Here is a 24,362-nt window from a genome sequence, read left to right on the forward strand (position 1 = left end):
TTGAGGAGGCATTTTTATGATGCAAATGTATTACTCTTTTGAATGCATATTGTTTTGAGAAGCCAAACTCTTTACTTAAATGACCCAGCAACGAAGCAGAACTGTCCTGAAAGTCCTTTGTTGTAGTTACTCCAATTGGTACAAATTGTACTTGTATTATTGAAAGGTAAACAATGATAATTATGTGTTTTCTTTATGCATCTTTTTCCATGAAAAACATCGAGAAGCTTGAAGAGAACCGGTTGTAATGTGTTTACATCCAGTTCAGTGGCCGTGCCTCACCTGTGAGATGTAGTACTGTGCAGCCTGCGGGGAAGGAAAGGGCATGGGCGCCATGGTCATCATGATTGCCTGATTAGTGGGGTAGACTGCAGCTGTGGGAGCCTGTGATCCAGGCCGTATGGTGGGGGTGTTTGTGGGGATGGTGGGCCTCGCTGTCTGCATCTGAGCCCTCTGGAAAAACTGAAGTAAAACACGAGACAACGAGAAACACTGGGTAAGGGAGGCAGTGGTCTGTATTTGTCATACAAATTTCATCCATCCATTTTCTATAGTGTAATCCCATTCAGTCACCATTCATCAGCTAAATTTCCCAAATATAGCAGCTTTTCTATGATAAAGTAATGGAAAAAGAACTAGAAGTGCACTGGCTCGTTTGATGTTCCAGGCAATACTGTTCTACTACAGTCCTGTCGGTGGCAGTGATATGCATCCCCAGCATCTTTTTCCACAATAGCATCATCTGATGGATCACTGTCCCACCTGGCCTGAATGCAAGTACAATGTAAACCCATTTTCACCAAAACTGTACAACTGTACTGTCTAACGCTGACCGACCAACATACTAACACCACCCGTACCTCTCGCCCTACACTTTCAAGTTTGGCAGAAGTAAAAATGTACAGGATTCCTTCTGCTGAACGTTGTTGAGCATTCAAATAATATGCACCAAACACTCAAAAGGACAAAAAGCCCCATGGCATCTTCAATTTCATATAAATACACCAAATAACGGTGATTTTATGGTTAAGAGCAGTATTTAATAAGTAACTAAAATTACTACAATAGAATTTATTTTATCATAACTACAATAAAGGGAGATTACATCGCATACACACAGAAGAAGGGTCCTACTGTGACATCACAGAAGCTTTGTGTAACCACATTGAAGCTCTTTTTAGGCAGAAATCTGTACCAGCTCATTAAGTAGACAGTCGGCTAAATTGCCAGTTTGACACTTCCCAGGCCTCTTTTTAAATAAAGGTTACCAGTAATTCAGTGGTTGGTGTTACACAATAGAATCTTGTCTCAAATAAAACCTCCTCAAGACCTCGAGTGGTAGGCTACCTTAATCTCACCATTGAAATGTTTACATTTACATTGCAAAGACTCTTGAAGTGGCCTACTTGCTTTTTCTAATTGTACCTATTGCCGTAGAGAGCGGCGAGGCGTACGGGCGTGTTCAGTGGTCAAAATGCGTGTCTGTTGGTCACTCTCCAGGACGGGAGAGCACTGATGTGATAATGCATTTATTTTTCCTAATATTTTCACAATTGTAGCAGACAGCTATGACTGTATGTGATTTAAGAAAATTCGCTGGAGCAGCTCATCCACACAGCCGCTCCAGATGCAGTAGAATGTTTGATGGGCTTATCCTCACTAGGGTCGTGGGTATGCTGGAGCCTATCCCAGCTGACCTCAGGCTAGAGGTGGGATACACCCTGGACTGGTCGCCAGTCAATCAATCGCAGGGCACATATAGACAAACAAGCAAACATTCATACCTATGGAAAATTTTGAGTCGCCAATTAACCTAACATGCATGTTTTTGTAATGTGGGAGGAAACCGAAGTACCCGGAGAAAACCCACGCACGCACGGGGAGAACATGCAAACTCCACACAGAGATGCCCAACGGAGATTCAAACCCAGATCTTCCCATCTCCTGACTGTGTTGCTAACATGCTAACCACTGCGGCCTGATTTGACATTGATGTGTGTAATGTAATGTATTTTACCAACAACACAAACAGACAAAAAATATATGTACATTTCAACAGCAGCAGCCCCGATGGCTCGAATGGGCCATAGGTTCTAAGGACACCTACCTGCCCTACAAGGTGCCTGGCGTAAAACACATGAAGTCTGCCCTGAACAGTGCCTGCACTAAATCTAAAAATATAATTTAGGAATTTACAAGACCAATCGACCGGGTAGGTCCCAAAGATCGAATGGTCAATCGCAATCAACGGCTTAGCGACCCCTGGTTTACAGTTTATCAATTTGAGCTGACTGAATATGAACTCTCTGCAAATGAACCCTGCAAGGGCTGGTACCAAAGCAACCTTTCTCAGCTCCCTTAGCAGAACAATTTTTATTAGGGGTGCTCCGATCGATCGGCCACCGATTAGTATTGGCCGATTTCCGTAAAAAACATGTGATCAGCATATGCCCATAAATGCCTTTCAAAGCTGATCACAAAAAACGATCAACGTGCGGCGGCAAACCCTACATGTGTGCTGTGTAACGCAGGGTTGCCAACTCCGTATTTTGCCGACAAGGGACACACTTTGTCGAGAATCAACACTAGTTTGTAGAACCTCAATTGCTTCAGTTTGACAGCTTGACACAGGCTACACCAATCGATTACAGTGTGTTTGATCACTCCCTTATCAAACCTATTACTGTTAGATTTTTCTTGCATCTTAGTTTACACGCTTTGCCTAGCTGTCACTGGCGGTAGCTAGCTAATTTCTGGTCTTCGGACTCCGAATGTGACTTTTTACCACAGTTGCATTGTGTTTTCAACTGCTGAAGCCTACCCCGGCTGACTTTGGGCGAGAGGCGGGGTACACCCTGGACTGGTTGCCAGCCAATCTCAGGTAACAAATCTATTCACTTTCCTATTAGAACAACCAGCATCACGTTTGATTTGGGATTTTCCACTGTATTCCATATGCAACAATTTTTAAAGCACTTTCTAAAAGGCAAAACAAGTCAGCCAAAAGTGAAATTGATCATTGCTTTCTGCCTTATTGATGACAATTCTTCTACTTGTCACGTCGTTAGGTTTTTTTTTTTTCCCCAGTCAAGCACTTGTACTGATTTGGGGATTTTGCAGAAATCAGTTTGAGGGAAAAACCATGACGGATATAGTGGTGTGAAACGTGTTTGCCGCCTTCCTGATTTTTTTGAATGTTTATCACACTTAAATGTTTCAGATCATCAAACAAATTTAAATATTAGTCAGTGACAACACAACTTAACACAAAATGCAGTTTTTAAATCAAACTTTTTATTACTACATTATTTACTACATTTATTACTATGTCTACTACTACCTACATTGCCCTGTATGAAAAAGTGATTGCTCCCCCTTAAAACATAACTGTAATTAATTGGGATCTATCAGTCTGGAAAAGGTGATAAAGCCATTTCTAATGCTTTGGGACTTCAGCAAACCACAGTGAGAGCCATTATCCACAAATGTCAAAAACATGGACCAGTGATGAACCTTCCCAGGAGTGACCGGCTAACCAATATTACCCCAAAAGCGCAGCAACGACTCATCCTCACTTGCCTCATTTAAGGTCAGTGTTCATGACACTGGGAAAGACACTGGGCAAAAAGGCCTGCATGACAGAGTTCCAAGACGAAAACCACTGCTTAACAAACAGAACATTAAGGCTCTTCTCAATTTTGCCCGAAAACAATCCCCCTCATTACATCTGGCGTAAAAATAACGCAGAATTTCAGAAAAAAACATCATACCAACAGTAAAATATGGTAGTGGTAGAGTGACGGTCTGTGGCTGTTTTGCTGCTTCAGGACTGGCAAGATTTGCTGTGATAAATGGAACCATGAATTCTGCTGTCTACCAAAAAATCCTGAAGGAAAATGTCCGGCCATCTGTTCGTGAAGACAAGCTGCGTTCATCTCATGATCCAAAACACACCAGCAAGTCCATCTCTGAATGGCTGAAGAAAAACAAAATGAAGCTTGGAGTGGCCTAGTCAAAGTCCTGACCTGAATCCTACGGAAATGCTGTTGCATGACCTTAAAAAGGCAGTTCACGCTCAAAAACCCTCCAATGTGGCTGAATTACAACAATTCTGCCAAGATGAGTTGGCCAAAATTCCGCTACAGTGCTGGAAGAGACTAATTGCAAGTTATCGCAAAAGCTTGATTGCAGTTGTTGCTGCTAATGGTGGCCCAACCAGTTATTAGGTTTAGGGCGCAATCATTATTTCCCCAGGACCATGTATGTTTGGATTTTCTCCCTTAATAATAAAATTTAATTAAACAAACTGCATTTTGCGTTCAGTTGTGTTGTCATTCACTAACATTTAAATTTGTTTGATGATCTGAAACATGTAAGTGGGACAAACATGCAAAAAAAACAGGGAGGATGCAAACACTTTCAGACCACTGTATGTGTGCCCCCAACAACGAAGATCTTAATTGTGTAGTAAAAAGAGCTGGAGAAACACAGAACAAGGAAATGCCAATAACAATAAATCAGGTTGTACACCGTTGTTGAAAACAGCTCAGTGGAATTCGGGGAAGTGACCTAGGAAGTGTTGATTATCAGGAACAGACAAATGACTCAGAAAAGCTGTTCACCCAGATGGGTATCAGCCATCAGAAAAAAAAAAACGTCTTGCAAAGAGGGCTTTAAATAAATCACTGGAACACCTCTAGATCTGCATCCAGGCAACAGGCAAGGGGTTGCTAACAGAAACAGAAAAAATGAAATGTGAACTAAAAGAAACCCCAACAACTAGAACATATAACATTACATGTGTCTCTTTCATTCGGCATGCTTTTTGTGAATATGCGCAAGCTCGTTAAGACATGAGTTATACATGAGGAACACAAAAATGGCCATGAATAGACAAAAACCAAAGTGCTCCTCTGCAAAGACAAAGAAGACGACAAAAGGGGTCCATCACATTAAACGCACGGAGAGGGAAGGCATTGTTTGGGGATGAACCCTCATCATCATCATGCCATGCAGGTCTGCTGGGGCAGAAGAGGCAAACGTGTTACCTGGATGGGCCTGAATCCTCCCTTGAGAGCAGGAAAGAGAAAAAGCCAATTGCACCGGTGAGACTGCAGCCACACACACACGCACACACACACACACACACTTCCATCAACCTGTCATAGACCACTCGGGACAAAAATACGAGCAGCACTGAGTGGGAGGTGGAGTGGAAAAAGCTGAGCAGGAACAATCAGAAGTTATCGGCTTGTCGACACAGGGCACACACACTATCACAGACGCACACAGATTTTGAAGGGGTATCCCTCACTCACTCACTCTCTCTCTGACATTCTCCTAAAGTGGCATGGCATGTTGGAGCCCTAATGATGACACAACATGTCTGTTAGCTGCTACAAGTATCCAAGTGTTGGTGATCAGAGTGATGTTGCAGACAGACTTCTAATTGCGGCGCATCCTATACACCATATCTACACTAATAATAACAGGCTAGTCTCTTGTGGTGGCTTGTAGATGAAAAACACACTACACAGCCTTGATCGCTTATCTTTGAATGATGTCATCTATTCAAAACTTGATCTTGCAAAGAGGACAAGTGTGATGATGACCATACAACAAAACATTTAACTTATTGTGACATAGCAGAGGTTCTGTCTGCTCACTATATGACCAATGTCATGTAATTAATTCAGTTATTATATCCTTAATTCCAATGGGAAAACTGAAATTAGAACAACTTGGAAGTCAACCAGCTTCACAGCAAGGACTGTGTTCGATTTCTAGTACACCAAATCTCTCATGGGGTGTTAAGCTTCAAAATAAATTTTAATAAATGGAAATCCTACTCCAAATTTCATCAGCTGAGGAGGATATGGCCAAATCTCAACTCATCTTGAGATATCTCAACAGTATAAAACAAGCACACGTGTCAAAACTTTGGGGTAAATCAAACGGACAAAAGCTCTTTGGATCAAAGCCTCTATTGGAAAATGATATTTTCCACCTCCTTTGCCTTTTTGGGAGCACATACAAACGCACTCACACAAAGGATGTGATTGAAATTGAAACGATGTTATCCACATCAAATACATGACACAAAACTAATGCTTGTTTCAGGACCCACTCTTGACCAAGCCAATGGATTTTCTCACTGCTGCACATCGAGTGTCTTACAAGGGCACAATGGACGTTTCTCCATTGGAATAAAAAGGCCACTGTTTGGCTTCATCTGCTTTCCAACTCCACTTCCGTGGCGGCACAACAGAGCATAGCGACAGTGACAGCCAGTGCATGCACTGTGTGTGTGTGTGTGTGTGTGTGTGTGTGTGTGTATGTGTATGTGTGTGAGTGCTCACATTAACGCCAGCACAACGCCAACACTCTTTGACCTCATACGAGATATAGTCAGAAACAGCACAGAGAAGTGATCAGAGGCTGCCAACGGACGTCTGGATGACAGAGTGTGGAAGGCATGACTCGGCAAGTTGCACAAACACAAAGTGTGCTATCAGCACTCAGACATGTTAGCATCCACAAGGTGAAAACACAGATTTACACAGCCAAGTATGACCTCCTTAACATGGCCTTCCTTCATAATTTAATGACACTGAATCACAGGAGACGAATGTGTTATTTTTCCTAATCAATCTTATTTCCCCCTTGAAAAACAAAAAAACTGGTTTACAAAAGGCATATGGTCTCTTTTTTGCTTGAATACAGTATATTATGGCTTAAGACCATACCATTCATTTTAACAATAAATATGAAAACAAGTTGTTGGCAAGTGAGACCCATTGAGTAACAATATTGCTCCAAGAATCAGTCTTCAAAATATAGTAGCATTTCCACTGATTACATACCATACACTATCATTTGAAGAGTAAATTCAATGAAATACTAAATATTACCGTCATGTTTGCATACGGAAAAATAAATCTTAATTATTGTGCATTGCATTATCAAGCTGTACAAGCCTACAGGTGCACCATACTGGAGATCGATAGACACCCACCATTAAATACCCTAAATGATGTTGTTAAATTAAGATATTAAGGCCAGTATGTACCTGATGGTGGGTCGGTCGCGGGCCCGTAGCAAACTGGTCGGAGTGCAGAGGAGGTCCAGCGGGGAGAGTGAAGCAGTGGCCGCACAAGGGACACAGAGATGAACAATGTGGAAAATGGTACAAGAAAAACTGAGCGACAAAGCTGCATGAGGCAAGAAGCTGCACCATTTCGCAATCAAACGGACTAAACAACAATAGACAAAAGTCGTGGGGCACATTTCCACTTATAGGAAATCGGGGAAAGAAATAAAGAAGCAATCTGCACAATTTTTAAGCTTTTAAGACATTGTCAAGATATCCAAATGGAAAAATGAAGACAAAAATGAAGCATTGAAATACTATTGAGAAACTGATAATGTATATTTATCTATCTGTACTGTACAGACTGAACTTGAAACTGAAACCAATGGTGAATCATGCAAGCATATCCTAAAGTGGAATTGCATGATGAGTACAACAAATTCATACATGTTGGCAGGTCTGCACTAATATTGAAAGTTCTCCCTGCCTCTTACGCTCCCCCTGGCAGAAGCGGCGTTAGGATGCATACCGCCACAGTCATTATACTTTGTTTATGAGAGAGGGCGAACAGAATAAATGCATGAATGTATGGGGAACCCTGAAAACTTCAATAGTTATTGATCTACTGATCTACAATTCCTACCTTTCGAAAATGCAAGACAGTTCGGACAATTTAAGACTTTTTAAGGCCTTGAAAAACAAAATTTGCATTTAAGACTTTTTAAGGATGTGCGGGAACTGATAAAAATTTTGTTGCCCCTTTGTAGCTTGTTGTGTTTGATGGGCTTTTTCCATGACAAACTCATCCAAGCACACCTTTTGAAGAATCTTGCTTCGTGGAGGTTTTGGACACAAACAAGGAAAGCACGGTGAATTGTTGTTAATGCCGTTTTAAGCATTAAAATTCTACACGCCATCTTTGACAGTCCAGTCTGCAAAATCACTGGAGCACATCACATAACACAATTCACAATTCCGCATGTCCAAAAAGGAGTAGCAAGAAGCAACTCTTATTTAATCCTACCTCTCATCCGTTTCACCTCAGTTGCAATATATTTATACAATGTACAACCAACTTAATGATGGTAATAAATTGATAATAGCTGATGAAATAGCTGTCAATGTAAGACTGGTTAGACATAGCATTGCATGTGCACAGTGGTTCAGGTTCTTCCTTGTACCGTAACATCAACTGCTTGTACCGTTTCTTGAAATCGCTCATTTTAGTGCATTGTTTGAGTTCCTTACTCAATCCACTCCACAACTTGATTCCACACACAGAAATGCTGAAGGTTTTTAGTGTTGTCCGTGCATATTAGTGTTTTAGGTTTAATTTTTTCCTAAGATCATATTTCTCCTCTTTTGTTGAGAAGAATTGTTGTACGTTTTTGGGTAAGATGTTATTTTTAGCTTTATGCATAATTTTAGCTGTTTGAAAGTTTTAGCATTATGGATCATCCTAACTGACCTTTTTTGTAGCATAGTTAGTGAGTGATGTGTACTTTTATAGTTGTTTCCCCATATCTCCACACAATAAGTTAAATACGGTAATACCAGAGAGCAGTAGAGAGTATGGAATGATTTTTGGTCTAGAACCAATTTTGCTTTATTCAGTATTGAGGTATTTCTAGCCACTTTATGTTGTATCTTTTTAATGTGAGATTTCCAGTTCATATTATTATCTATTACGACCCCGAGAAATCTATTTTTGTTTTGTTTACCCTGTCAATGTCTACGTCGTCAATTTATGTTTGCGCATGTTTATGCTTTTTGCACTTACCAAATGGCATTATTTTAGTTTTACTTAAGTTTAGGGATAGTCTATTATTATCGAATCATCTTTTTAGTAAAGTTAATTCCTCTGTGATTTTTTTCATTAGTTCCTGTGTGCTATCTCCAGAGCAGAATGCGGTTACATCATCTGCAAATAATACCAGTTTCAAGTCCTTTGTGACTTTACAGATGTCATTTATGTATAGATTGAACAGTTTTAGTCCCAGTATTGACTCCTGTGGTACGCCGCACGATACCTTCAAGCTCGCAGATGTATATTCTCCAAGCTTCACATATTGCCTCCTGTCTGTTCAGTAGCTATTAACCCAGTTCAAAGCTAATCCTCTGATTCCTATCGTTCTAATTTTGTAATTAGGGTATTGTGATTAATTGTATCGAAGGAGTTTGTCAAATCCATAATACTGCAGCTGCGCACTTTTGACAGTCTATAGCATTGATAATTTTCTCAGTGATTCCAATTAGCGCCATGGAAGTTGAAATGTTAGTTCTGTATCCATATTAGCTGTCCGTTGGTAATTCATTCTTATTAATAAATTTGTCCAACTTGTTGTTGAATAGCTTTTCAATTATTTTTGAAAATTGGGGTAATGAGGACGCTGGTCGGTAGTTTGTGAATTGATGTTTGTCTCCATTTTTAAAAACTAGAACAATTTAGCCGTTTTCATTTTGTTAGGGAATTTACCAGCCCGGAATGATACATTTGAAGCGTTCTACAGAGTCCCTTCAGAGATGACAAAAACATACAGTGCATGTACATCATTGATTTAACTTTACAATGAACTCGCACAGAGTGGACTTTAAAACGCAAAAATGTAAAACTTTGTACAGAGTATCGTAAATTATATTCACAAGTGGAATGGGACCAGACCATCCTCAGTATAGCAAGCCATTACAGAAATGCATCCAGACTCTGTGGTACTGAACACAAAATCGGTCGTATCAGGAAAAGGAAAAGGTCAACCTCCTTTAAGAGTCAAGTCCTCCTTATTGGCTATATAGGACAGTGAGACCTCCTTCAGCAAATCAGAAAATTTCAGACTTTTACTGGTGTGTGGTTATGGGGGTGACACTCACCGGGCGACTCTGTGGCTGTGCATTCATTGGCTGCGTCTGAGAATACACTAGAGGAGCTGAACCAGCATTCTGCCCAGGGTTGTATGGAGACTGTAAGAGTGGGAATACATAAGAAGGACAAGTCAGGTGGTGTGTTACAATTAAAAAGACACACTTCATCAGTCACAGCCTTATGGGCAACAGCACTTGTGGCATCAACTGTATTTGGATGCTGCTACAAGAAATGTATTTAAATTGGGGTTGATGGCCTTTGCAAAGCGGTACCCTGAAGCTCTGCAAGTACTGCACTGCTTTTATTACTCATCTCATGCTCAGTGGAGCCAGGTGCTGGCGGGTTTATCTTTTTTTTCTCCAAGCTACTGTCAGTGTGGTTGTGCCCATTTAAGAGTGTGCTGGCTGACGTGCTATTTATAAAATGTTAAGACCAGAGCTGCTCCAAAGCCACACAGTGGGCTAGAACTCTGAAGCCCTCAAAAATTTCCAGGGAAGTTGAGAGATAGCAGCAACGTAACGCTGATGTTCCTAAATGTGCCTCATTTGTGGTTTGTTTGGTATTAGCTGTGTTTGTAGCAGTATCCAATTCCATTCTGCACATGCAACATGCACATTCTGTTCCATAAAAAGGACAATTATATATTGTCTGTCTCATATAAATATGGTGATATCTTTCCTGTTATAAGACAGATTTAACAGCAGAAATGTCATTAATATATGCGTACAATTAATGTTTTAAAGTAGACTTATGTGGCAGTTATGTGGCATGCATGTATTTTTGATCATCAGAACGGCATCCTACAACAGGTACAGTACATTCCAATAGTCTCACATCTATGTTCCTTGCAGCTTGTAACAATATTCTTCATATAAATTGTATTTTTTAATTCAGGAAAAACATGTACTTAAACACAAACAAAACAGACAAGTGCAAAAATGAATGTGCAAAGAGGATGACGGCGCACACGGTCACACAAACTCACCCCTCCGCCTGTCTCCCAGCCCTTGGGGTAGCGATATGAGGGAGCTGTGGGTACTGATACCTGAGAGAGCGCCGGGGAGTGGGCATGACCGGGCGGCGTGCCCGCCAAATTTGCGTGTCCCTTTGTGATGTCGTGAGCGTTGTACGGGGGGCCAGCATGCCTGGGGAGCTGGATCACATAAAGCAGTTAAGTGGTTACATACAATCGGTGCTACTAATAAAAAGCATACACTGATATGACACCATTTCCCTAAATTATTCCCAACTTTATAGCAGGAAGAACACAGAATGCATCTATCATGAATACATCTATCAAGAGGTTTACACTTGATACAATGAAATCAAACAACTTGTAGTGGTACTTGATGAAAAAAGTGGATAAATTGGTAAAATTGACCACCCACGGCTCACTTCTCCCACCCTGTTGTGTTGAAAGCAATTTGAAAGTATTGTATACATCACATCAGCTTTGTGAAAGTTAAGGCAATATATATACTGTACACAGAGTGTGTGTGTGTGTGTGTGTGTGTGTGTATATATATATATATATTTTTTTTTTTTTTTTTTTTACTGGGTTCTGTGTAAAAGACAAAGGTGGTTAAATGCCAGATCTTCTGTTACAGCTCTGATGGATCAATTTTACAGGATCTGTGTGCAAGAAGCAAGACCAGCCAATCAGAGTGTGCAGATCGTCCTGTATTAAAACTTGTCTAGAGATATTAACTTTCGGGGCATTTACAGTACATGTCCAGTTTCTGTTGGACTATGCCAGGGCTAGGCAACCCACATCTCCGCATGCGGCTCTTCAGCATCCCTGTTGGAGCTCTCTTGTAGGTTCCAGACCCGACTGTCATAAGTGAATTTCCGTGAAATAAAATTCAATATGAATAAATGAAGTATTTTCTTAGTTACAGCATAGAAAACTTTCTAAATACACTAGGTCCCCAACTTACCAACACTCGACTAGCGAACATACACGGATACAAACACAAGCCGACTGGTCTATATTTCATTTTATTTTGCCTTGTAGTCGCTCAATCAGTATTTATACTGCTCCTGTACATGCTTGACCAGTAGAGGGCACTGTGACACTGCTAATGGGACCAACAGAGGCAGCGTTGGGACCACCATAGGAAGAGTTAGACACTGGGGAGATAAAGCTAAATGGAAAGCTAAGTTATACAACCCGGACAGAGTGTGTGATTAAAGTTTATGAAGAGTTAATAGGTCTGCTTAATTCTACACCTCCCACAGAACACTACCTCTTTTAGAAGAGTCTAACGACGACGATTTATTAATTTTTGAAAAACATGATAGAGAGAGAGAGAGAGCAATATTTCAAACGCAATGTAACGACGATGACTGCATTATATTATTTTTGTTTATTTTGTTGTAAAGTTATCTTGGAGTTTGAGGTGAAATTTAAAAATTGAATTTAAAAAAAGCTTGAATAATTTTCCAATTCAAATACACTCTGCGCCAATTCCACGTCGATAGCCCTCACCTGCAGGTGGCTGCTCAATATTATATATATATATATATAAAAAATCTATATACGTGTGTGTGCATATATATATATATACCCCCCCCAAAAAACAATTACTAAAGTCCGAATATTAATATTAGTTCAGTGTTTAATTTATTTACAATTATGCCTACGCATGCAAACTGCACTTCTATGTGTTGTATTCTATTGCTGTAACAGGTAGAATAAAAAAGAAGCTGTGTTATGCGAGTTACGTGTCAATGTTTTCAAGGATGATAATGGGCTCAACTTTTGGGACGGCAGTGTGGCAGGAGGGGTCTTGGCTGCAGCAGCTGTAAGCTGGCACTGTTCTCGAGTGCCTGACACACCACAGAATGAGAGCACACCGCAGGAAGAACGCAGCAGGGAGGGGACAAGACACCCGAACATTTAAACACAACTCTTCTTTCAAATGGGCCTTTTTTGCCATCTTCCAACACCGACATTCAAGTTAAACAGGAGCACTGCGATGCGGCTGTGGGCCAGAGGCCTCAGGAGCAGCAGCCATCCTTTTCTGCAGGTCTCCAGCTTCTTTGTGTGGCCCATTTCCCTCACATGACCTGGGATAAAGCAACTAATCTAGCTGGCGTTGCTAGGGGAGGAGCCTGCTTTGCTTTGGGCGACTGACTGATTCTGAGAACATATGGAGTGATGGGGTGGGGGAGGGGTAGTTGTATAGGATCCGTAAGATGAGGGGAAAAGCAAACCCCTCGTCCTCTTGCACAGAACAAATGCTTTGCGCTATGGGCAAAGCTTTAATTGTAAAATCTTACAGTGATCATCCACCATACCCTTCAAATAATCACTTCCTTGCAGCTGTATTCACATTTGGTTTGAATAAGCAAGAATACAGATTGCTCAACTTTAATTGCTGTACAGAGTGTACAATACCCATCTGTAATAGGCGCCATGCGGCAATGCATATTTGTGCTCAATAACACATAATTGTGGTTATTAGTAGAAATGGATATATGTTACTGATATAGTACCAGTGTTTACTGCTCAGTTTAATTTTAGTGTGAAATGGGGCATCAAGCACAGCTGAATGCATACAGGTGTGTGTGTGTGTGTGTGTGTGTGTGTGTGTGTGTGTGTGTGGAGACTCACGCTATAGACGGCAGCCACGCCAGGCTGTGTGGAGAAGATTCTGTCATCCAGTGATTGCGGAACCCGAGGAATTCTGGAAAAGGTGCATTTTAAGGAAAACTGGGGTTATGATACATGGAACTGTTTTGGTCTTTTATGAGGTTTTCAAGCGAGCATGTATCAAAGACAAAGCCACATGAGGGGATTTGGTACTCAAGGTGGGAAGTTGTACGTCTGCAAAAATGACACACAATCAATCAATATGTTGTCCACGATAAAGCAGACTTTTATACACAAAAGGGATTTCCTCGAAGCTCAACAGCTTGCTGAGTTTTATTTCAAGGATTCCCCAACCGCCCCGCCCCACCAAACAAGCCCTCCTCTCTGAGAGTACACCATGTACCTTTCACTGTTTTCAAAGTGTGAAAGGGAAAATGTGAAATGGATTTCGGGACAAGCTGGGGTAAATGTGCAAAGATGGGCAAACTGCTGTGCCTGTCCAAGGGAATGGCAGACACACTATAATTAAACAGTAAAATGTCCTGTTATGACTTGTTCAAATCTACCAAGGATCAGTTTGAACAGCTGCCAAGCAGCACTTTGAATGGGCAGATAGAAGAGGTTGTCCCTCAAAGTCACGTGCCTTTGAGGAAACTAAAGTGGTTCGAGTCATCCCTCATTGTTCTCCTAGGCCTTCGTCCCCACGCTAACACCTGTCTATGAAGGAGGGAGAATCAAAGCAAGACTGCTTTTTGAAAGAAGAGAGCCACAAAAAAAATCTCCTTGTCTGTCCTAAATCGGGCACAAGATGCATTTTTATCTGGCTTTGTCTTCTTTTTTCATGTGCATTTGTTGGTATTTGACTTTAGCGTAAATCAAACCATACAAAGAAAGTCTAGCCTGAAAACGCTGTCTAAAGTGTCTAACATGTATTTCAAAAATCTGGTTTCACTCTTTAGTGCAATAATTGATCCTAATGTCATGTAAATGTGTTCAATGATTGTAAAGGTGGCATCTTATTCTAGCACACTTCTGGGAACTGACTGTGATGTCTTGGCTGGTGATGAACACGTTTCCCGGCCTCCAATTTGCTCGTCATTCACACGGACATGTTTTTTCAGCGGCAAACAAACAATTCAGGCAGCAGCTTCTGATGTTGAGTGCTGCTGACCATTTTAAGTAACCCAATTGAAGAAGAAAAAAAAAACAATCTGGGCGAAAAAGACATCAAGATATCTATTGTTTAAAAACAAGTTAAAATTTCAGAACTGCACTTGCTGCATGTTTCACTGCTAAGACATTTAGACATTGGTTTAAGTTGATAAAAGCCTTTCTTCTCAACCCTTTAGTTGCCCGATTGGCAAATAGGAATTCCGTATATTTGTTTTTTTTTATATAGAGCCTCAACACAACAGGGTCATTCCAACTGGACATGCTATAAATAGCCTCACAGCTAAACATCCCACTTCTGACACCATTTGTCAAAGAACTGATACAATGATATACACTCCTGATCAAAATGTTAAGACCAGTTGAAAAATTGCAATAATTTACATTTTGCACTGTTAGATTTTAAGGAGGTTCTAAGTAGAGCTTCAAAATGTTAAAAGAAGAAATGTGAGACAAAAAAAAAATGTTGAGTAAGTAATTTATTGCAAACAACCATTATAGTGAAATAGGCTATTAATCTGCTGACCAAATGTTTAAGACCACAGCCTTTAAAAATAAAAAACATTTTTTTTGCAAAAATGTGGATTCAATGTCATTTTCTGTCAGGTACTCAAACTGTCATGATCTCTTGATGGCAAACAATCTTTCTCTCTTTGAATGTGTTCGGATTGTTGAGCTGCATAAGCAAGGCAGGCCGTTGCTGCTGAGGTTAGACACAGTAAGATCAGTAATTCATTTTAAACTTCTTAGAAAAGAGCTATAGAACCAAAAAGTCAAGTAGTAGACCCAAAAAATGTCACCAGCCTTGACCTGGAGGATCCAATTGGCTGCTCATCAAGACTCGGGACGATCCTCAGCCCAAATAAAGGTTGTTATTTGACTGTACTCGGCACCAGTACAGTCAAATAACCATCAAACGCCATCTGCAAGAGAAGCGTTTTAACTATATATATATACTGTATATATATATATATATATATATAAAAATATATAACGCCTTCAACGGCCTCATCTCCTTCCAACGCCACAAAAGTGCTCATATGGAAACTGGACGAGAGCACCAAAAATGGGACATTAAAAGGTGGAACAAAGTTTTACTCTCTGACGAGGAAAAAGTGTAACATTGATTGTCCTGGTCCTGGTAGTGATGTGCCATACCAATGATTTCGTTTTCAATGCACCCAAAACCTGTTGTCTCTTTTGCCTCATCTTTTTAAATGAAATACTACTTTAAATAATGGCTAATTATGGGTATGTATGAATATAGACAAATACAGATGTCCATATATCATATGCATAGTTATGAATATTCAAACCAGACTAAATGTATTCAGTATATTCAGATATGGGCATTCTGAATAGATTATAAATATAGAGACGAAATTATATTATATAGATAATTATGGGTATACGGACCAAATGTGAAGATACGTTACTCGGATGTGTATATACACACACACAAACACACATGTGCAAGGTCAGCATAAGAAAGAGTGGGGTCTGTGGAGGTGAGAGTTTTTTTCTGTATAAAATGTATAGAATGTACAGAACTCAGAATGCATAGCCAATTATAACCACACGATTACACCAAATTGTCAGTCGCATAATAGCAAATATCAGCGGTGAGTAAAACCCATGAACGCCATTAAAACCACTCAGGCCGAATGAACATTTTGACAAACTTCAACTTCGAACTGTGAAAATAGATATTTATTTGATCAATCTCTACTTTTAAACCACTATTGGTAACACATGCTAGCCGATGGTGTTCTTAGTATATTTTTGGGTAAAAAAAAAAAAAGGTTGAATTTGGAGCTGAAGAGGTGTAGTAGCACAATAAACCAACAAATTAGGGTCGTGCAGCTACGACCGCAACCAATCAAATAATCACACACACAAACACACACGCACACACACACAAAGAAATCTATTGACGCAACGCGAGAGATCCGACGTGGTCTCCTCTGTATGAAGCGGGCTACCTGGAACTCTCCAAGCAGCGAAAACACGAAACGAGGCACAGGAAGTGAGCGGAGATGTCCCAGATGGTGCAAACACAAACGCTCTCTCTCCCTGCTGGCCCACTCGCCTTTCGCTCATTCTTTCCCAAATACACACGCATACACGCAAGTGGTGCTAACAAAGCTTTCATTGCCTGCATCTGCAGCACAAACAATAGGTTCAAGCTTGGTCGATTCAACTCTCACAAAGCCAATCAGTGATCAGTGGTTAATGTTTAACTGTAAGGCAGTCTAAGGAAGTAAAAATAAGGAGGAAATGTTCATTTGTGAAAACATGTCAAACTTTCATAATGATAAGGGAAATCAATTCAACAACTTTCGATCTTGTGTAGTTTCACTGATTCAACAATCACCATTAACAAAATTAATGACGACTGGTAGTTCAATGTTTGGCAGCTACCGACAAAGGGTGCAAGAAATTCAGGCCCAACAAAAGTAGTTTGCTGCCTTATTAGGCTTCCATACAAACTGCCTTTCTGTTGAGAGTGAGGTTCAAAAATAGTATCTAAGGTAAACTATTATCTCTACCAAATAAGCTCCCCATTTACTGATAATGAAATTAACGTCATTTATGATGATTTGTGGATCGCTAAAAACTATAGAAATCAAAGACTGAAAAAAAGCTTTAGCGAGTGCCACCGAAAGATCACCAGAAGTGATTACAATGCACACTGTAGTTACAATGGACCAGTGTCCAAAATTTCACATCCTTAAGGACAGCGTCTCAGTCCGTAGCACCTGAGGCATCACCAAAGTCAAGTCACCAAATATAGTCCCACTTTTTTGTGCACGTCTGTATGAGACACATAACATAGAACATACTGTTCTGATTTGGCATGTTTCCAGCAGAATGGCATCACCAAAGGAAAAAAACAACTACTAGACAGTACATCGGCCAGACTGGATAACGTCGACAAAAGGCACATCATCATCTGCTTCAGATTTCCAGATAGGAAATCAAGAGTTAAAAGGTTGAAAACAGCAGCCAGGAAAATGTTAAACCGCTTATTTGTAAAAGTAACATTGCCAACATGACTATGAGCCAGAACATTAACAATGAACACATACTCCACCAGGTCTTGTTTTTGTTTTGTAACACATGGCATAATTATCATAAAATGAAGACTTTAGGAATGTGTGAACAAGGCGACAGCCAAGTCAACAATGATGAGTGTGACTTTTTTGGATTGAGCTCAGTGCAGTTTCTGTTGGATGAGTGCGCAGGAAGTCACCCCTCTCTGGAAAGAACTGTCCTGCATTCTGGCGCATAACAGCTCAGCAGTTTATTTATAACTTCCCCTGAGTGAGTACACGCAAGAACATTTTCACAAACACACCTGCCTTTAAGTACATAAGTGCAGCTTGTACATACATCACTTGGCCTCATACCTGAACGTGACAGCACTTCTGACTTGCTTGCATGATGAACATTATCACTGATAACTGTTACTTTTGCTGGATTTACACTAGGTGACACAGGTGACTAGAGGTGACACAATTGCGATATTTTCTTCCCTCTCATGTGGGGTGTATTTCGGATCTGTGTCATGGTAGTACAAGCAGGGGAAAAAAAAGAAAAAAACATCCCTAGTATCCAAATGATATCTCTGGATACTAGGGGTGTCACAAGATCTCGTGCCACAAGATCTCGTGAGATTAGAACATGACAAGATTTCTCGTTCAGAAAAAAAAAAGAAAGTCTTGTGGGCACCAGGGCACAACAAGTGCACACAATAAATGAAAATTAACTTGATTATTTTGACGGCCTCATTACATTTCCATGTGATTGTGTGTCTCTTGTTCTTGTCTCTCGCCTCCAATTAAGCAGGAAGAGGCTTCACTTTGCCGTGTTTGTTCCATAGAACAACGGCATGAACGGAGTGAGCCCTGTTGTCAAATACTCGAGAAATTAAAGTTTATTGCTTTTGATATGGTGCATTCACATTATTATACCATATCCTATCATTACATTAATGAAAATTATTGTCCAGCAAAATTTGTTATCGAGACAGGCCTACAGATGTGTGTAAAGTTTAACCAACATTGGTTGAAAAACATCAAGCAAAACGACTTTGCAGGTGCAGCGATTAAGCAACTAGTTGGCCATAAATCATTGGCCATTGGTCTGCGTTTTTTACAGTCATTTTCACATTTAGTCATGTGAAAACAATTACACTGCAGTGTAAACTGACCAGACATACAGTATACTGTCTAATTGTGGTATGTTAGAGCTCCTTTAAATTTGGGAAAACAAGGGCTGATGGAGGACAAAGTACATCCCTGTGGTGGTTGACTCTGTAGTTCATTAACTAACACAAAACACGTTTTCATAGTTTTACAATTACAGGTTCACATGCATAAAATTTCTAAATTCATATAAATGATGAACGAAAAGCATAAATGAACAGTGAAGGTTACTTTTACCTTCATTGAAGGCATGAGGCAAAGACGATGTGGCAGCGAGATCATCACAAACACCACCTTTGCGTTTTACTATTTGTTTTTTCTTGACTTCAAAAGTGTTTCTTACCTTTATGAAAATGCTGGCCCTTGGAAATTTCTTTGACTCCATTTTGGGTTATTTTGCAGCCGTGATCAAAGGAAAGAGACATTAGGTAAGACACCAAAAAATTCAAGAAATAACTCATGGCAAAACACAAAGGTGGTGTCCATGTTGATCTCTCTGCCACATCATGTCTTTGCCAACAACACGTCTTAATGAAAGTAAAGGTAAACATAAAATGTTTATCATCTCTTTCACCCATCATTTATATACATTTAAAAATTGTTTTCTGCATGTAAAATTACTGTAAAACAGGGGTCACCAACGACCACATGAGGTGCCCGCAGGCCTGCTTTTCATTCAGGTTTTCTGTTAATAATGTGAGAACACCAGAAAGAAAAGTATTCTGAAACATAAAATGTGAGTTGTGGATACCAGCATTTTGTGAATCTTTTGGTAAAACAAGCATATTTGATCTGTTTGGGTTGAAATAAGGTATAAATCATTTCTACAAAAATGAGTAGCTCGTGGCCATTTTCATTTTCTAAAAGTAGCTCTCGTTGAAAAACGTTGGTGACCCCTGCTGTAAAACCATAAAACATGTTAACGTATTAATTGGATTTACCTCGATTTGGCTACATTTTACGGTTAGTGTACAATATGATGCGCGTGTTGTCATGTTATTACCTCTGCCAAGGAGGTTATGTTTTTGCCAGCACTTATCTGTTTGTGTTCAAAACTTGAAAGGATCTCAATTAATTTTGGTTGAAATTTTCAGGAATTGTCGGAAACGGGATATGGAAGAACTGATTACATTTTGGGGAATTTTTTTTTAAAGGACCATTTTTGGCATTCGTGCATATAACGCCACAAAAAATGGTCAGAGGACAAGTTTCCAACAGGTTCTTCAACCGAAAGTCAGCTCTGTCACCCGTCTATACTGTCATTAGCAGTTGACTCTGTAACGGCGGGGGCGGAATGGTTCAGGTGGCAGAGTGGTCGTCGCTCAACCTGAAGGTTGCGGGTTTGATCCTCAGTCCTTCCGTGATCGTGTCGAAGTGTCATTGGGCAAGATACTAAACCCCCAGTTGTTCCTGATGCTGCGTCATCAGTAGGTAAATGTGCTAGCAGTGTCAAAGCGCTTGGAGTGCCTTCTTTCTGTGGATTATTTTGCAGCCATGATCAAAAGAAAAGCAGAGATTTGAGTTGAAAAACTACTGAAGTCTAGAAATAACTCATAGCAAAATACAAAGGTGGTGTTCGTGTTTTCGCTGCCAGATGGTTGTATTTGTCAACAATTACGTCTTCAGTGAAGATAAACATAACCTTAAATGTTCATTTATCCCTTTCATTCATCATTTATACTGTATGTATTTTGAATCGTTTTCTGCATGTAAAGCTATAACTGTAAAACTAGGAAAACATTTTGTGTTAACATATTTGGCTTTCTGGAACCGATTAATTGGTTTTACATTGTTTCTTATAGGAAAAAATTTATTTAGTTAAAGGACGTTTCGGTTTGAGTTTCACCTTCTGGAACGGCTTAATGACGCTAACCAAGGTTCCACTGTCAATAGAAGTCATGCTACTCAAGTAAAATAATTATTATTCTAAGATTCTAAGTTCTAGGTGGCCTGAGGAAAAAGGCCACGGTTTCTCAGCTGGGCCTGCAGCAGACTGAGGTGAGTTAGAATTAAATAAGGAGAAGGGAGGGGGCTTTGGCAAGGTTGGCTGACCTGGGCCTTTGTTGGTAGATGGTGGGAAGCGCCACCTTGGCCTCTTGTACTGAATGCTAAGCAGCGCCACCATTGTCTGGCTAGCACGGCAGCAGACGCATGCGCTGGGTGTTCCTCTGGCAACCAGGAACAGTAACAAACCACACACACACACATGTACGCACACACACAGTCAGTCAGGCACCGCAGTGTCGTGTCACTCCACAAGAGTCAACATGCTGCAAGTGGGAATTGACACAGCGTGACACACTTTCACATTCCTGACCTTTAAGGAGCAAGAGGTCAGTTAAGAGGGGCGACATTTAAGATGCTCAGACATGAACATTTAATGTAGTGTTGCATGGAGAAATTGTTACTAGTTAGTCGATTCCAACACAAAGCTAAACTACTTCACCATACTAAAAACATTCAATTTTTGCTAATTACTACTAAACATTCACCCAATGCACAGACGGTTAAAAGGTCCCATAATCTACTAGTCTTTTGATATAAAATACTACTTTAAATAAGTAAAATCTGGCCTTGATGCTGGAATTTAGACAGCTTCAAAATTCTTTAAGTACGCCCTACTGGGAACTTGACGTTTTGTGTATCGGTAGCTTTAATGCTAATGAGTTTGTCCACGCCAGTCTCCGACAGAATGTGTGGCTGCAAGAAGCGTTATTGTGCAATTTATCCACTTTTTACATATACTCTATGACTTTTCAGTTGTTCAGTGTAATGGAAGCCATATATCACATACAACAACGTAACATTAAGGAGTGGAACAGGAGGACACAGATGTTAGCAACACTAGCATAGTTATGTGAGCTACAGTGCTAACATTACACATTTTAACAGCAACATCATACTAGGTTAGCTTATTCACTCAAGAAAAACTAAATCGCACTTACAGCTCCTACGTCACGTCACAGAACTCCAGGCATCATTTTAAGATATGTAGCAAAGCCTGCTTTTTTCCCTTTTTTTCCATAAAGCTGTCCTCTGTGAAAAGGTGGCCATGTACATGGGGGCGGCTATGAGTGGGTCATGAAAATCCATTGCTTCAAAACCACATGTTTAAGTGCAGTGCACTTCCCTGAACCCAGGACAGTTGGAAGAGGTAGGCCTGGGCCTGTGATCAGTACTCACGCACGAGCACCAATCCTGGATGTCTGTTGGTTATTATTGATAACAACCTTGCATAACAAAAATAAACAAACACAGTATAGCAATCCACAAGTCCAAGCTCAAGGTTACATTTTTGCAGCAACAGCCAGCTCAATGTCATCGTGTGCACACACGCACGCACAAATTTGTCCAGGTTTAGTCCAGGTACAAAACCTAATGTGGATCCTGAATTGTGGATATTGACACCTGAATCATTAAGTTAGGCTTTGGGTCATACCAAAAGCTAAAATGTGTTACAAAAAGAAAGGGGTTAAGGTGTAACCTGACGAGAAACATGTTCATGTAAATATGACGTATTTCAAACAAATCAGATGGAGGACACTGGTGTATCACACCATCAGCAGTCATAAGACACTCACAAGTCCAATGACAAAAGGTATATAAACAACTCATCTCAGTAGATAAGACAAAAGGTAAAGCAGTGCAGTGCAAAATTTCAACAAAACGATTCATTTATAGTAACAGCACTTACATAAGACATGTAATAAATGTCTTAAGTGCTATACTCCAATGATAAACATTTACAACCGTGCAGTCCAAAGTAGGTTAAACAAATTCAACTGAGTCATGTGTGCACTAGCAGCCTGCCTCATGTCTACGCCCATCACTTCAGAGGACAGTTTTGGAAAAAAAGCAGGCTTTGCTACACATCTTAAAATTCAGCCTGGACATCCACCAACTATCCGTCAGTCAGTACAGACACAGGAGCTGTAAGTTATTATCTTACAACAGGCACAATAATAATAACAATAATAATAATAATAACATAACCATAATAATAATAATAATAATAATAATAATAATAATAATAATGAGCTACTGTTGCGGTCGTATTCCAGCTAAAACTCAACTCTAAACCCCCGACATCACTTCCTGTCCACGCGCACGGAACACATTTGTTGCAACACACAACTTGTATTTATGTCTTAAATTGCTTATTTTCTCTGATTTGGACCTACAATATTCGGTAATATTAGAGCAATGGTGACTATATGGGTGTTATTTCAGGTCCAGAGGGCTCTAATAATGTTAAACCCTTATAGAGAAGTTCGTAAACAGGTTTACTATGCTCTATCTTCACGCAAATCCACTTATCATGTTAAGTGGGTCTAGCCCTGACCTCAATAGGTCAATTTCCGCAAAGAATTAATTATTAATAAATGGAATACTTTCATAGCTTGAGCATAGAAAACCTCTTTAAGACCTTCTAAAATATTTAATGTCATTAAAAACATTTTTTTTTGCCCTGTAGACATTAAATAACACGAAGGATATAATAACAATAACAAATAAGGATCAACATCAGCCTATTATCCATCCTCACTATGACATTTGCCACTTGATTGATATACAGGACAGCCAGTCTAACATTCAGTACACTCTGACAATACTGCTAGCTTTGTTTACATTACATTATGCACCGCATATGCGTAGGCTACGGTATCGCTGAAGTGACGCAAGAGACAGCCGCCGCTTAAAAAAATAGCAAGCCACCGAGCTAACTAGTTTGCCTCTAATTTATTTATTCTAAACTTAAGAATAGGTTTGAAACCGAGTGGGAAAGAATGACAAAGAAGCCAAAAACGTACCACTCTGGAATTGGAGAACCTAGTGAACAGAATAAAACATATGAAGTACATATGACTTGTCTTTCAATATTTTGGACTAATAATAGGCCAAAGTTAACCACCACACAGCGTATTTATTTGATTTTTTAAAAACCGTAATAGAGCTAGGGAGCGATCTTCGAACTGTGATGTAGCGAGGGAAGACTTTATATGTAAAAAAGTGGACAAAATGTACAATAGCGCTTCTTGGAGCCACACTCTGTAGGACACAGGCGTGGACAAACAACTCCTTAGCATTAAAGCTGCAGACACAAAAAACAGACTGTTCCCAGTAGGGCTACTAAAAGCTCTTTTAAAAACAATTGTTTTTTAAGGCTACATTTTCACGCACATTTCCAATACACCTCTGTGACTTAAAGCTGAAAAATGGTAATATATGGAAGGGTAAGTTTATACCACAACAACTCGGGAAAAACAGGAAGTACTTGTTGTTTTTTTGTTAAAGTTTCATATACGAAAAACTAAAGCACCCTCATACATAGTGGCATGCAAAAACCCCGCAGTAATATGCACGTCACTGCCCAATAGTAAAGAATCAAGTTGTGCATCTCAAGTTTCCCAAGCTCTGTTCACACATCAAATGCGATTC

The 24,362-nt window shown here is 40.0% G+C and overlaps 1 protein-coding gene across 14 annotated transcripts in view; it reads right to left on the reverse strand.

Moving 5' to 3' along the window:
• Nucleotides 1–24,362, reverse strand: part of LOC129185860 (eukaryotic translation initiation factor 4 gamma 3-like) — a 47,258-nt gene that overhangs the window by 21,204 nt on the left and 1,692 nt on the right. For 7 of the 14 annotated variants that reach the window (XM_054783415.1, XM_054783417.1, XM_054783420.1 and 4 more), the window contains exons 2-7: nucleotides 13,567–13,639; nucleotides 10,936–11,103; nucleotides 9,959–10,048; nucleotides 7,070–7,102; nucleotides 5,049–5,069; nucleotides 283–462 (exon numbers count right to left, since the gene is read on the reverse strand). In XM_054783415.1, the coding sequence (XP_054639390.1) occupies nucleotides 283–462; nucleotides 5,049–5,069; nucleotides 7,070–7,102; nucleotides 9,959–10,048; nucleotides 10,936–11,103; nucleotides 13,567–13,639 (565 nt within the window). The remainder of the gene's footprint in view (nucleotides 1–282; nucleotides 463–5,048; nucleotides 5,070–7,069; nucleotides 7,103–9,958; nucleotides 10,049–10,935; nucleotides 11,104–13,566; nucleotides 13,640–24,362) is intronic. The other 7 variants (XM_054783426.1, XM_054783424.1, XM_054783422.1 and 4 more) reach the window with 4 other exon arrangements.

The sequence above is a fragment of the Dunckerocampus dactyliophorus genome, chromosome 8 (genome assembly GCF_027744805.1).
Source record: "Dunckerocampus dactyliophorus isolate RoL2022-P2 chromosome 8, RoL_Ddac_1.1, whole genome shotgun sequence".
Lineage (NCBI taxonomy): Eukaryota > Metazoa > Chordata > Actinopteri > Syngnathiformes > Syngnathidae > Dunckerocampus > Dunckerocampus dactyliophorus.